Raw genomic sequence first — 16190 nt, forward strand, 5'->3', positions numbered from 1 at the left:
ACTCCTTTCATGAGACCATCCTGCTGGAGCCAGCGGCGCTTGTCTGTTGTGCAAATTTATTGTTTCTACTCACAACTGCAGTGATGGTGGAACTGATGAACTCAGCAGGTAAAAGCAGCCAATAGCTTTTCTCCAAGAACCTAAATGGTTTGCTAATGCGTGCTTTTACCCAAAATATTTGGCTTACAACCTAACTTTCCAACTGGAGCGTACAATTTAACCTCCAATAGAAATTGCGGAACCAATTGTACTATCTGAATTTAGAGCCATGGACGGCATCTATTGCATCACTGTTTAGATCAGCTGATGGCCCCGGCCACTGGGCAGGCTAACATAATCAGTGGGATCATGAAAGGCTTCCACCACTCCAAAGTTTCTCTAGCGCAAACAAACCTTGAGGATAACCAATCACCCAGCAACATTATGCAAATTATTCTACAAACTACAGCAACGTTCAATGCTCACTCGGAAATCTATTTACTGTCGTTCTAGTCCTGACCACATCCAGTGCAGCAAGGCATGACACTGTCACTAACATGCAAGCAAAAACTTTAAACACCTATCCTCAAAGGATGCAGAACATCATAACAGCGGCCCACATTCAAGGTTTAGCACCTTTGTGAGAAGTTTCGATCACCCACCTCGCTAAGTGAAGGCAACTTCACTTGCACGCTAACACGTTGTCGCCCATCAATGAAGACCGACATGGTGCTGTTTGTGAATGGACGGCGGGCTGGTGTATGGCACACATCCACACTATGCTGCAAGATAAAATATGGCTCGAATGCAAGGCAATATTTTCACCATTTTGTCGTACATAATTTGAAACTATAATCAACTCAAACTAACACTGCAGTCCCATCAGAATCACGAGTTTCAATATTAAGCGAAACCCTCCTAGTCTGAACTGTGCAAATTGCAAACTCAATTCAAACATGACTGTTGCCAGCAAAACTTTTACGGCAGGAAAGTGTTGCGTTGCTTTCGTGGCCTCAAGGTGTTGTTTGCCAATGTCAAGTTAATTTGCCTGACATGATGGAATGCACTACAAGTTCTACACAGCGCTTAAAGGGACAGAACACTGGCAAAAATATGTCACGAGATGATGGCAGAAATGAAAAGATCTTGTCTCATATTGTAGTGTCAAAGAACAGGACTACAATGTCAAAGAAAAGCGGCTTTACAATTTTAATTTACCGTTGAAAATAGAATAAAAGCAACCAAGGCGCTATCTAGCGGAGAAACCCTATTACTTTCCCTGTAGTACCCCACGTGACTACATCTTGGCAAAATATCGCTAATTTTTCGCAAGCGACCACTTCTTTTTTCTTCTAAGAGTGCATATTATAGTTTATTATATTGTTACTCAGCAGTAGGCGCTAGTCGTGCGCCAGAGGACAATGAAGGGAGGTAGACTGCTTAAGAACGACGATGCTGAGGGTGGATAGATCCGAGCTGACATCAACCCCAGTTGAGCGGAAGACTATCGTTGGTGAATCTTCCTCCTAACAATATTTCACACTCTTTCCCAGTGCATTCCTGAATAAAAACCACCCCTCCTTTTGCATCGTTAGAGGCATGCTTTTAGCTTTTGTCACTAGATGGCACCATAGTGCTTTGAATTCTGTGGATGAAGCGATGACAGTGCAGACTAAAACTTTCGTCGACGAGGCATACGTTATTATGCTGTAAACAGCCTTGAGGGCGAAAACTAAAAAGAACACTACTCTACACTAAAAATGTATGTCTAAAATCAGTGCGTGGCGAGTGAAATGTATATTTGTTTTTGGCACATCTTTTTTGTCGACCACCAGTCGTGACCGTGGTCGCTGCTCATGGTTTCCAGCATCGGGCTACATAAAAAAGGGAGTTGCACCGATCTAAAAATTCTTGGTAGAGATCTTTTACACCATCTTTACCAATACCACTACAGAGTTGAACACTTAAAATAGCAATCTTTCCACTGGGCCTAAAAAAAAATTCGATGCCTAAATTCCAGCATTCTGTCCCTTTAACATTTAAGTGCCAGCATGTACTAATGAGACGCACAACAAATGCAAAAAAATGGCATAATATATAACACGAGTGGCCAAACTGCAGCTGGCAACTTTGGCATTTGAACCTTCCTCCCCTATATTTCTGCCTCTTAAGACAGCTTCCTTCATTTTCAAGGAGAGACGCACATACAGGCAGCCACTGCTGGGATAAATGCCTAACTGAGCTGCGACCACATCATTCAAGTTAAATTTGGTCACCTGGGGTTCTTTAACGTGCACTGACATCGTACAGTACACGGCACCTTGCGTTGCACCACCATCGAAAGGCAGGGACCGAGCCCAAGCCTTCAAGCTCAGCAGTCAAGCACTCTAACCAGTGAACCACCATGGCAGGGGCAAGTGCTGCGAGAAGCTGGGCATCATATCTGCTACTCTCATTGCACAAAGGGCCTTATACGAATAGTGTTGAACCTGCATGTGAAACTACAGTATTCCACCTAAGTATCACATTTTAACAGCTCAACACACTTCCTTCCCTCTCTCAGAGTGAATTAGTAAAGGAACAAAGTCACCAGTATTAGCTTTTGAAATTCTAGAGGGCACTTTGGACCACTAAAGTGCGATGAGGTGAAAGCCATTATAGCATGGTGCATTGTAGCCCTCCACTACCACACCTCTATCTCCCTCTTCTTTCACTCCCACCTTTCTCCCTTCCTTTACAGCATGGTACATGTGTCCGCGGAGAATTGTGACAGATAGTACTGCGCCTTTTCTATCCTGTAAATCAATTTCAAACGATGCTGATGCCTGTTGTACTAATGCCACGTACACATCTGGGTCTGCTTCTGCTTGCTGTGTGGTGCGGCATTCAAGGAAGCGGCAAATGAAAGGCGCCGCACGGACACCTGGATCGGACGCCCGGCGGGGTCAGCTTCGTATATGCATGAATCGCCTGGTGACGTCATGACCTGTCATGACGGTTCATTGCGCGCCCCTTGTCGAACACAACCGGCATTTCATAGAACGCATCAAAGTTCACCGGCGTTCTATAATTCGTTTACAGGAAAGGAAAGGGGCAGTATCTGTCACTCGCGGAATCTCACTATCATCCTCAGGGTAGACAAGGGGAATTATGAAGAGCGTTTCATGATCCGGGGCATGGCGCAGTTAGTAAAGCGCTTGGCTGGGGATCCAAGGGATGGAGATTTGATTCCCGGTGGAGACAAGGTTTATTAATTTATTTTTAACTCTCGTTCTCAAAAGCCTGACACCTCTGCTGACAACCTTCTGTCGACAACGATGAGGCATTAAAGGATTTCGCCTTAATAAAATTAGACATGATTAAAGCTGAAGATCAATCTAAATTGGCGACAAAATACTGTTTCCGTTTTACAAACCATACAAAACGTAAAGCAAAGCTCCGGTTATCATAAATGCCTGAATGAAAATGTCAAGCTTGCAAAGCATTTCATTATAGGTGCACAATCCTTCCTTTGTAAGCACTGCCATTTTCCTGTCTTGCTAGCCTGGCAAAGTCATGCATTCTCACGTCCTTCGCTGCTTCCTCTCCACGCATTCGAGGCAAAATGACTTACTGTAACATTTTCACAGTCCCTAAATGCCAATTAAGTAGGTGCAGTGCGGAACACATGGCAGTAATATATCAATGCAAATGCACAGAGCAACATTACTACTCAGTTACAACACAAGAAAAATGTCAGCCCCTACTGTTCAAAGTTGATTCTATTCAATAAGATTTTACTTCAAAAAAACTTTTCTACTCTCTGGTAGTTTCAATCAATAAGATTACTCGATAACCCAACTTTCATCATATCAATGGTGAAGTTTCAAGAAGAAAGTGATGGTGGCACCACAATTGAGAAATTTTCTACATCTTTTATCAGATAAAGCAAAATTGTAAATTACTTGTTCAATTCTTGAGAAAAATAGTACATGTCTGTATATATAAAGTTGATCCAGAATATATTGAATGTGAAAGAAATTGTAAAATAGTTCGATATACAGTACAACCTCGTTAATTCGAAGTCATCGGGACCGCGAGAAATCTTCGAATTAAGCGGGTTTTCGAATTAACCGAACACACCAAGAAATAAGACTTAGGCAAAAAAATTCATTGCAGGAACGTGTTACCTTTATTTGGCATATTTTGAATTACTACTGAAAGTAATCAGAGATGCTGGTTTGCCGCGTCTGGTAGTTTGCGGCTCCTAAGGTCATGCTCTCGAGTTGGTCAAATAGACGAAACATCTCTGAACTTCCACCGCGGCACTCAACAAAACTGCGGATAACGTTCAGCGATCCGATAACTTCACCAAGAGCAGGTGCTCGGGGAGGCTCGTCGGTGTCGTCGTCGCTATCGTCGCTGTCATCGCGCATGTTCGTACCAGCAGTGATCTCACTCTCCAAGTCAGAGTAGCCAGTCTGCTCTTCGCTCTCAATGTTGATATACTCGGCGAAGCCGACTGCGTTGGACTCATCCTCTGCGCAGAGCGCATTGATGCGGTCGCAATACTCTGCTCCTTCTTCGTCAAGAGTAGTAGTACATGGGTGGTCTGCATCGGCATCAACAGTGCTTTCACTGGAAAAACCAGCGTGTTCAAAACACCGCCTGATCAATGTGGGCTCCACTTGTTTCCAAGCGTACACCATGAGGCATATGGCTCCATTGTCGTAGCAAAGGAGCATGCGCTTGAGCAGGTGGTACCGATAAATCTTCCTAGTGTGGTGAATGACGCCTTGGTCCATCGGCTGTGAGATCGAAGTGGTGTTCGGAGGTAAAAATACCATCCTGATGGCCTGGAGATGTGCGATGTCGCCATGTGCCGGGCAGTTGTCGACGACAAATAGGACATTCCTACCCGTGGCCGCGAACTTGTGGTCAAGTTGCCGCACGTACTCTTCAAATATTGCACCTGTCATCCAGGCTTTCTTATTGTGCCTGTAGACGAGTTCATCCTTTGGCGGCAGCCGCGCATTTTTGAAGCAGCGAGGCTTCCCCGTCTTCCCGACGACCAGTAGCGGCAGCTTGTGTTTACCGCACATGTTTGCGCCGAACAGCACAGTAATCCTGTCCTTGGCCTGTTTCCTACACTTGATGGCGGTGTTCTTCACTGCGAATGTTTTTGTTGGCAGCATCTTATAAAAAAGTGCAGCCTCGTCGAGGTTGTAAACGTCGTCTGCACCGTACTCGCTAAGCAGCGGCGCCAATGTGTGGTTTCTCCAATCCTCGACAACGCTCTCGTTAGTGCTGCCGCTCTCACCACAGACGGTGAGAAAGGTTAAATTATTGCGTTCTTTAAAACGGCAAAACCATCCATTGCTGCACTTAAATTCCTCGTGCCCAAGTTGTAGAGCTAGGTCGTTGGCCTTCTCCCGCAGTAGCGTTCCATTGGCGGGAAGGCGGGCAGCGTTTGCTTTCTGCAGCCAGCGAAGCAGAGCAGCTTCCACATCTTGATACGTGGGAGCCCGCACTCGTGATCGCTTCGAAGAATAGGTCTTGCCGTAAGCCTCTAGTATTTTTGACTTGTTGCTCAATATTGTGGACAACGTCGAGAGGGGCACGCCATGCCTTTTGGCCAACTCGGTCTTCGAACAAGCGCTCTTGCCTGCTTCCTGGATCAAGCAGAACTTCTGCTGCAGCGTTAAAGTCTTGTACTTTGGCATTTCTGCACTGCTACGGTCACAAAGCTAGCACTTCTGCACAGTCCCGCCCAAAAAAACGGCACGGTAGCCGACCCCTAACCACAGCGCACAACACAAAGAAATGGCGCAGGCGAGACCGGCGCGGCGGTGGTGGTGGCGTACTTGCAGCGTCGGAGGCATGGGGGAAGAGTGGGCGAAGCACACCAAGGGATGGAGTGGGGGCGAGGTCACGTGATAAAAACCGGTATGCCCGCCGTGTTGCAGTGAAGCACGTCTTCTCCTCTGCAGGCGCGTGTTTCGGCGGTGCGCGAGGCGCACTGTGGACCGATTTTTGTGCAGAGAGTGCTCCGGCTGGGGCGTTTCGCCTATAAATCATCACCATTACTATGTGGCTTTGCCTCGCGGCTCCGTAGGGCCGTCGTTTCGCCAGGTTTGCGGCGAAGCATGGATCAGGCATTGCCGCATAGCAGTCCAAATTTTCGAATTAACCGGGCTGGCGCAGGCCGCCTGTTCGAATTATCCGGCCAAATTTACATTGGAAAATATGGGACCGCAGAAAACCTTTGAATTATCCGGGATTTCGAATTAACCGAGTTCGAATTATCGAGGTTGTACTTATAAAACACAGAAATGAATAAGGTTACCTGTGGCACCAAAGCTGGGGACGCAATGTTCTGAAGTAACACGCCACCCGCTGAGTGCACTGCTGTGAAATGCCATTGGGAATAGCCTGCTTTGCAGTGAAGCTACCGCGGAAAGTGCTATCCAACTACTACTAGTTAGAGCCTAACGTAAGACATCTAATCGCGCTATCGGTGTACTACAAGTGCAGCGCAGTAACCTTTCGTTAAGATCAAGGTACAGTTATATTTTGCAACTTCTTCGGCAACAATGCGATCGAAGAATCTGCTGCTGGCTTCCCCGCAGAGCAGCAGTGTCGCACGAAAAACGTGGTGTCACAAGGCCAAAGGCTGCTGCCAATCGCATGGCATGTTCCTCATGTCACAGTCTTAATGGAATTTTACCGTGGCTAGCACCGTGGCTAGCAGTGTAGGTACTTAAGACCACGCCAGACACAGCTTCGCGCGGTACGCGATGGCGGGAGCGCCATCAGGAACAGCACCATTTGCAAGGATGCTGTGCGCGGTTTGAAATATGAGATATTTTATTAATAATGATCAGATAAATACAACCGGTAATCCAGTAACTTTGAAGGACTACCGGTTTGGTTTGGATTATGGGGTTTAATGTCCCAAAGCGATTCAGGCTTTGAGAGACGGGCTAGCGAAGGACTCCAAAGATTTTGACCACTTGGTGTTCTTTAGTGTGCACTGACATCGTGCAGCACACGGGCACCTTGCTTTTTGTCTCCATCGAAAAGCAGCCTCCATCAATAAGCAGTTGCGACGGCCGGGATTCGATCCCGCATCCTCAGGTACAGCAATTGAGCGCCCCAACCACTGCACCACCACGGCGGGGCATCAAAGGATCGCTTTAACCCAGGTGGCAAGACATTATAATATTAATAATAATAATAAAAAACATACAAGATACACAAAATAGAAGCAGAGATTACAATAACGAAAAAAAAAAAAAAAACATACAAAATACACAAAACAGAAGCAGACAACAAAATAACTATACCTCTGCACAAGTTTCTAAAGGGATTTCTTTGACTGTTTCACATAACCCTTAATTCAATATATCTGGCATCAACTGTATACATAAAGCTGTCTCTACATTTACTGGTTCTCCTGAAAAAGCTTCTTCAATGATACACCGGCCCACACAATCCCACTGACATCCAAGCAAGCAGTGGGGCAGATTAAAATAATGACAAAAGCAGAGATAAACGAGCAACAACACACCCATGTCTCGTCGTCCAGAGTAATCCCTTCCACAGGAATGGCATAATAGTCTTTCTTGGTGGAAACAGCAACCACCAGCTTTCCTTGAGCAGTAAAGAATGACTCTAAAGTCCCATTGGGGGTTGTAAAGCTGAAAGAGTAAAACTTGGCACATCAAGCACATGAAACTCATTATCGTACAAACTGCTAAAACGCATGAAAAGTTTATTATTACCTAAAAAAGTTGTTTTATTATCACAGTGATTTAATACAGGAAATGTTACTGTCATTACACTAATCAGTTAATTCAACAAACATTCCTGCAACACGAACACGAGCCCATAACAGCTGCAAAGAGAGGTGCAGACACATAGTTGGAAATGCCAATACAATTCAGCACAAACTGCCATCCATTATATGCCAACAAAAAACCCGTTGACTTTTGTGTGGAAACTAAGAACATAGTCTAAGAACGTAGACTGAAGACATCCTGCATAAAATGGAAGCTGATATAGCACATGCCATAAACGCTATCTATCAAAATACATTTTTCCAGGCAATGCACACTATGGATGGGTATACAACTCGTCGAAATCTCTTTACGATGCGTTATAAAGAAAAAAAGCAAGATCAGACACCAGGACCTACCGTTAATCTTAAGCATTAAATTATATACAAACAAAACAAGACATAGCACTACTGAAGGTAACACAACAGCTGTTAAAATGAATGCTGTAACAGCGGGCTGACGAAATTTTGTCTAGAAAAGAAACCTTGGAAAGTAATTTTTTTAAGTATAGATGTGTTTATTGATAGGAAAAGCAGAGAGGTAATCAAATCAAACTCAATACCGAGCCAATTAGAACGGCAAACTGGGTCAGTTGAAATAGACTCCTACTTGAGAAAATGCAAAAAACATGGCACTTTTTATCCTTTCCTCTGCCTTTGTGTTTGTCCTTTTCTGTGTCTGTCCATATTTTCGTGCTGGTTATTTTAAGTACCAATACTAAGCCTTCTGCATTCTGCACGCAAGGCAACTGCCATTTGCTCAGAGCCTTTTTTGACATGAGTGCACAGTATGTGCTAGTTGAAAAATAAAACGACATACGACTGCAATGTCATTTAGCCTATTTATTACTGGTTTGTGGTACTCAAAGTTTAACTCACGTAAAGGTGCTCTCAACAAATAAATAAATCACTTCATGCTACAGTTCTGTAGTGAACATAGTACAGTGGTTGCATAATAACGGAAATTTTTCCTTCTTTAAATGTAAAAAGGCCAAAGCTGCGATCGGGCCAATGCGTATCCACCGATACTTTTTGCTCAGAAGGCTTGCCAGTGAGGTTTAAAGAGAAGAGAAAAGGTGTGAACCTATAGAGCTGCCTTCGAAATGGGGCCTCTTTCCGCACATTCAGTTTTTCGAGCCTCAGCCAGGTATGAAATGCAAACCCGGACCCGGGCCACTTCTTTATGTTTGGAATGGCAATTCCCTGAAAGAGGAACGGAGGGCAAAGCAGAGATTGAAGTCACTCGTAGGACACATAAAACGTAAACACAAAGCAAGATTTCTGCTGTGTTCCACCTTTCTCCCCACAGCTGAAAGACTACAATGATGAACACACTTCCCTTACAAAAGAGAAGACTGTCTTACCTCATCTGGGTCCCTGAAGTCAAAGAAGTGACATGCCCCAAGCCAGCCATCACTTTTCACCATACTGGACAGGGCGTACATTAATGGCAGTGTGTACTGGTGCTGAAAGATGAAAAGGGAGGCTCTTCAGCGTTTGCAAGAACCTACTATACCATATGCCATGCATGCTATACTTACAGACTTTTTGATGGAATACTAAGAGATACAAAAGAGCACCACATGACCATGCCAATGCAACTTGAAGACTACTTATTTTTAATTTAGGATTTTAAAACATCAGGGGAAAGGCCCACATTAGCCCCAAACATAGTGTGAATGCTACGTGTCACTATGTTGCATGTTTCCTCGCTGTGCAGTCATTAGTTGCATGGTGTGTAATTTAATCTTGTTTTGTACTGGCCCTTGGCTTACACTGCTTTCTTCGAACAGCCAAGGCATTTCTGGAACTATCCAGTCGCAACGCAATTAAGCTTCTTTATCTCACAATTACTATAGTACAGCACATATTGTTCAGCATCGGTTTGCCAATTCACTCTCATCCATCACTGACCCCTGCTACATTTTCTCAATATGCAGAGACTATTTTGTCCAAGGTAAACTTCACTCCCAATTGGCACTATATAATTGTGGCAGTGATTACCCTTGTCCCACCTTAATATTGCATAACCAGATAATCTAAAGGGCCAACAACTACCTAAAGCTATAAATAGAAAAGTCTGCTATTGCTTTAGAAATATAATACATTTTTTTATGCACAATACAGGTTAAATGTAGGGAGTTTCAATCCTTGATGAAAAAAAGGTCTCATATTTCAAAATTGGCAGAAACGAAAGAAATTTACCTGTTCTCCGGAAGAACTTGGCCGCATAAGGTGGAAAAGTGCCTTCAGCTCGGACGTACTTATGGAACATGAGCCCAAGGTGACCAGAAACTTCAGCAGCTGCCCTGTTGCCACAGGGAGAAACAAAATGGCAACAAAAGGCTGTGGGCAAGTGTTCGCAATGAACTGAATGATTCTCAGAATTATGACACACAAGTTAGGACAGCAGGTACAAGCAGTGAGGAATGAGCCCTTAAAGAAGGATGGACAGTTGAGTAAGCTGGTATTGGTTTATATTGGAAAGTACAATGCAAAAAATAAAAGACAAAAGGCGAACCAGAAGGCAATAGACATGCAAGAATATCACACAAAACTGTGATGCATTCCCCATTTTACAGCGCTCGCCTCTCTTGTCTCCTTCCAGTTCATCTTGCACCTCTTTTTGCGCTGCAAAGTCCAGTATAAGCCTTTAAGCATGACTTGAAGAAAGTTGTTCACATGGCACAGGTAGCCGCACTGACGTCAAAAAGCAAGGCAGAACACATCACATTGTGTTTCTCGTGACACATCACGTGGAGGTAGGGAGGGCTGCCCACAGGTCACGCACCTGGACTATGCTGGAGTATATGGAAAGTGCAGCCAACTCACCGCATTTGAAGCCTATAGTATCTGTCTGCCACTCAAATCTCTGACCATGGTGGGAAGATGTCTGAAACTCTGGACCCTCAAATTTGTACTAGTCTCAAGACCCAGTGAGTCTTCATGTTAAGGGCATGCAAGGGGAGGACTAAAATGTCACATTCGGGAGCCTCCACTCAACGAGGCTTACGGATGACTGTCTGAATTACAGGGGGATTGAAGCTCTTCCATGCCAGTTTGCAACCACTAAAACCCCCAATGTAGCATTAACTGAACCATTACAATCCCAGGATTAAAAGTCACTCCCAACTGCTAGAACAGCTCAGAGGAGTCAATACGACACTCTGGGTCAGGGATCAAAGAAGATACTGGTCTATTATTGGTTGCTTTCCCCCCCTTTTTTTTAGCATAACAAAACTGCCCATAAAAAGCAGTGCAGTACGCAGATCCCAGTTATGACTGCACCTTTTGACAGGAGAAGGCACTTATCATTATCCTCAGGAGCAAAGCTTTGTATGTTGCAGGAAAATGGCCTCCTGGCATTGGTGTTCAATTAACCCCATCCTCCCCCAGCTGTAGCCATCCTATGTGCATTAACCAATACTAATAACTACTAGTAACCAGTACAGTAGAACCTCGTTGATATGTTCCCAGTTCATATACTCAAAATTGCAAGCAGTAATAATGTCTCATAGAGTTACACCACTTTTCTCCTGCTTATTAGGCTCCCGGATAACATGGTTTCCTGGCTACTACGTCCAACGGTTTACCAAACTATGGCCGTATCATCAACAACATGTGAATCTGAGAGCATGCGACACTCACAATTAAAGAAAAATGGTGACCACCTATCCTGGTGGCTTCTCTGCTATGACTAAGTGCACAGGGGCGAAACATTGAAGAATGACGTGCTAATGTAACATATGAAAAGGCCGTTCCCGCAGACTAGACAGGAAGAGAACAAATGCAGCTGTGGCATTGCAGTGCCTAGCAGCATCGAGACGTAGCCACTGAGAACAACTCGGTATTTGAATAAGAGCTGGTCTCGTGCGGTGAACACTTCTCCACAGTGCACTGGTGCGAGGGTGTGAAGCCTCCAGTAACGAGAAAGTGACCTCGGCTTGCCATTGCTGTCAATGGACCGGATGTGTCACAGAATCTTTTTTGAACTAAAGACAACCCAAATGCAAACTAAGCTCTGCAAGAACAAAAAAAAAAAAAGCTTTCACACCCTGTACTAAGAAATGCTAATCAACATTTTTTATGAAGTCAGTATTAATAAATAAACAAATTAATGAGGTTTTAGTGTGCTAAGTATGGGCCAAGATATACACCAAGATAACTGATTACCCATATACAGACACAAAGTAATGCATCCAGAACTGCAATTTAAAGCTCCTGAAATGTATATTTTTACCCTTCAGGAATATACAGTAAAATGAAGTTGATATGTTATCGGTTCGTAGGATTTCCCGTTTCGTAAGCCCAAAATCGCAGGCAGTAAAACATCTACTATTGAGTTACACTATTTTTCTTCCGGTTAATATGTTCCTGGGTAACACAGTTTCCCAGTTACTACATTCAAAATTTCGACAAATTAGGGTAATATAATATTTTTTGCAATTGACTGGACATGTGCTAACAAGCACTTGCGACACTGAAAACTAATCAGCAGCGCTCCCTCGCCACAGTTACTTTCCTGCAGTGCCTAGGTGCAAAAGGCGAAGCATCAAAGAAAAAGCAACGAGCCAATACCCGAGAAGACCGTTCCCGCGGGAACATGACTTCATGAGGAGAAACGTGGTGGCTTACTTGTAGTCCCTTAGGGGTACAGGGGTGAACCATTTGATAACTACAACTATTCGCTTGCATACAAGTGGGCCGGGTCTAAGGGACGCATCTTAAGCAAAAGCGTGGTGACTGTAAGCCATCGTGATGGCTTCACCACATGTCAGTGGTGTAAGGCGGCAAAGCATCTGGAAACAACTAAGGAAATGATTTTGGCTTGTTATTGCCTTTTATGAACTGGATTTGTTACTAAATCTATTCTACGCTTAGGACAGTGCAAATACGGACTGAATTCTGTGAGAGCTAAAAAAAGGAGCTGTACATAATGGATGGCTATAGATGCTCACGTACACTCTAATACAGTGAAAGTCTCAATTCTAAATGCCTTTGTACCTCATTCAGCAGTTAAATTTTTAAATATCAGAAAGTTCGGATCATATGTTTTCCCGAATAATACGTTTTTTCCTCACATTTTTTAAAAAACGTATGACCAAGGTATTACTGTATTACCATATTGCAGTATTGGCTGCTGTTACCAAAAAAACAAAAAAAACTCCAAATATTACCTGATGCATACTTTTGCACCCTCCATGCGATGGCATTCACGGAGTACGCAGCTCAAACCGGAAAAAAATGTGCATTGATGCAACTGCAAGGCAGCAGTTGAAGGCAAATATAGATATATAGATCAAAGGCCACTGCCCCATCCTGATTTAAGGGGGGACACTGGTCTTAGAGCTATTTTCATTATTTTAAAGCCAATCCTGATAAAATCATACCCTCTTGTTCAGATTTTTATGCTGATTTCAAAAATGTAACTTGTTTTTCTCTATGTCAGTTAATTCCCGAGATAATAATATTAATTATTCATTTAATTAGTACTTCCGCGCAAAAAAAACGCCTCTATAAAACATCATTTTTAATGCATGGCGGTACAGTACAATGACCAGAGAGTGCAATGATCAAAGCAGTTTTTCCATTTTACCCTTATTAGCAATTTTGCTGCACTTTGAAAGTTGTCCTTCAAGACGTGCCTATCATGCTTCAATTAACTTGGCAAAATAAAAAATTTTTGAAGCTTGAATAAAGAATTCTGCTTCGATCATTGCATTCACTGCACCTTCAGCTTTATGTAGAAAAAGGAATTACATCTCTATCTGTCCTAGATGCAGAGATATCGACGAACTAAACCAGCCAAGTGTCCAAAATTTGAGTTTTGAGAAAATGGGAAAAAACAAACTAGGCACAATTTATTCAAAATTTCGAAAAGATATATACATATTTACACTTGCAGACAGCTAATATGCACCAGGCATGTAATCTGACTGCTTGGGCTGACTAGAATGCCGCTTTTTCAGTGCCCGATGCATGTTTTCCGCAGAGGCACGCTTGCGTACTGATTCGGCTGTTCGGCGCCTGTCCTTCTCAGCCATCCTCCTGATATTCTGGACGCCAGGGTTCATATTTAGCTCACTCAGTATTTTTGAGCATGCTTGTAGGTTTCCTGCATTGAAGCGGACAACAGCCTCCGCAACAGCTGCTTGAACGGAGAACAGTGACGCATGGCGCTCCTTTGGTGCGAGTGACCATATTAGGGAGTGCAAGCTTTCATTACTGTTCTGGGTTTTTCCCTGCTGGCACCGCTCTAGCAGCTTTGGGTCTGCCAAACGCTCATAAATAGGCAAAAGTGCTTTGCACACATGTGGTGGCAAACTGTATCTGTGCTTGGGAGCAGGCTCTCCCTTGGCTGCAGCAGCATTCTGGCGGCACCACGAGTTTGCGCCTGTCGGGCAGAGGGTGTGATTTGACACGGTATCATTGGAGGTTACGTGATGATAGGTAGCCATCACTGCCTTATGCATTGCCCCAACATCTCCAGCATGGGACTTCAGGGCCCAGCTGTAATACGATGTCAACTTGGTGACAAGGTCGCCTGTCAGCTTTCCTTTGCCACTCAAGCTCTCTTTTGCATCACCTTTATGCTTGGCAATTGCATTGCGTAGGGCCGTTCCCATCCACTTCTGCACATGGTTTGTGCAATCTTCTTTGCTGATTTCGATGTAGCCGTACACAGCTGATTCTTGCAATGCAAGAAATGTGCGGCTATCGCCGTCTGAGAGCATGGTCGTGTACCTAAGGCCATGTTTCTGCAGTGACCTTTCGAACAAAACAAGTCCGGCCTGAACTTCCATTTCACCGGACTTTTTGTCCGTGTTCTTTTGGCACAAGTGGCTTTCTTTCCACGCCTCATAGGACGGGTCACCTTCTTTGGGCCCACGCTCACACCCAGCACAAAAGTTACTGAAAACTACATAGTCAAGTACCAGTCCAGTAAAAAGTTCTACTACGGCGCCGACACCGATGTGGGATGAATGACCCCGGGTCATCCATGAACCATCGAAAGAGACAGAAATGTTCCCGGGGTTGTCAAGGTTCAACTCGTTATAGAGTTGCCGAACAGAACGGGCGCTGTCTTTCAACACTCCTTCGGCTGCGCGTGTTGCTGCGGGCGTCAGCTTACTCTTTACGTAGTCCTGCCACGTTTTCGTGTGCAGGCCACGATGAGATATGTTCATCGCCGCAAACACATCATTCAGCGCCGTTTGCCTATGTCCGGTACTTTGCATCGCGCGTGCAGCAAGGATATTCACGGCAAACGGATTTATCTTCTGGCTGCCTTGCACGCGCGGCGAACTCCATGCCGATGAAATGTCCCCGCAAATCACGCACGCGAGAGAGAGTTTAACGGTTAGACCATATTCACGATTTCCTTTTGAAATATGGACATCCCCGCCACACACTTTACATTTCACAGCAGACAACAGTTCGTTCAGCGACTCCAAACTCACAACAGTGAACGTCGTATCGTCCGCACGGCAACCGCCGGTCGCGTCAAGAAGACGGGCGTCAGAAGTGGCGATGAAATCCGCTTTCCTCTTCGTCGCTGCGGTTGAACCCAGCTCCTGCAGCATTCCTTCGGCTTTTCTTTTCTTTTCAATCAAGTCCGAAGGCTGCAGCATCGTCGTGTCGTGGCGGACGCGTCCGCTGGGCGTAGGCGCCGCCGAGCTCGCTAGGCCTATTTCGGCCGCGGGGACTTCTTGACTTGCCGCTGGCTTCTGCACATCCTCGGAGCTTTCGGGTGCCGCAGGACGGTTCCGAAAGTTGTCGCCGCGCGCACTCTTCTTCTTTTTGCCGAATTTGTGGCGCGAGCGGAATTTACTGAGGGGCATCGTCTCGCCTCGGTCTCGACTCAGAACAAAATGGCGTCTCGGACGCTTTCAACGGCTGCTGGCCCGCCGCAAGCAGACGACGTGCGATAGAATCAGCCAATCGGATGGCTCAGTTGCAGTCACGTGCGCTCAGCAGCGAATCAGATGCCGCGTTTTCGTTTTTCTTTGTGGTTATTTTTCTCAGTGGCCATTGAGGGCAGACAAGCGCTAGCGGCGGGAAATTGAAACCCAGAAAGCGCTCTTTCAAACGAGCCTAACATGGCCGAGATCGGTCCGGCGGAACGGCAGTTGCGCGCAACGAAAAATGTGCCGTTTTACCGTCTGCTGCTGCGCAAATTCAGCCCGCGCGATGATTTCAATTCGTTATTATGCTGAAAATACTGACTTCTGGAAGAAGAAAATTGGTGAACTTGTAGATTAATAGCCACAGATTCCAAAAATGCCATTTTCAGAAAATCGGTTTTTTGGTCATTTTTTGGTCCCAAAGACCCGTGTCCCCCCTTAAGTTTTGTTAGTTTCTTTACTAGTGATAGTGGTTTCTTCAGCGAGTACAG

At 44.8% G+C, this 16190-nt stretch overlaps 1 protein-coding gene across 1 annotated transcript in view; it reads right to left on the reverse strand.

Moving 5' to 3' along the window:
* The window catches only part of LOC146199595 (neurobeachin-like protein 1), a 107103-nt gene that overhangs the window by 76337 nt on the left and 14576 nt on the right, over nucleotides 1–16190 (reverse strand). Inside the window, exons 14-18 of the mRNA XM_084595114.1 lie at nucleotides 10001–10104; nucleotides 9160–9261; nucleotides 8880–8998; nucleotides 7529–7658; nucleotides 642–761 (exon numbers count right to left, since the gene is read on the reverse strand). Coding sequence (XP_084451240.1) covers nucleotides 642–761; nucleotides 7529–7658; nucleotides 8880–8998; nucleotides 9160–9261; nucleotides 10001–10104 — 575 coding nt within the window. The remainder of the gene's footprint in view (nucleotides 1–641; nucleotides 762–7528; nucleotides 7659–8879; nucleotides 8999–9159; nucleotides 9262–10000; nucleotides 10105–16190) is intronic.

This window comes from Amblyomma maculatum, chromosome 2, assembly GCF_055883805.1.
Source record: "Amblyomma maculatum isolate TAMU_Amacu chromosome 2, ASM5588380v1, whole genome shotgun sequence".
Lineage (NCBI taxonomy): Eukaryota > Metazoa > Arthropoda > Arachnida > Ixodida > Ixodidae > Amblyomma > Amblyomma maculatum.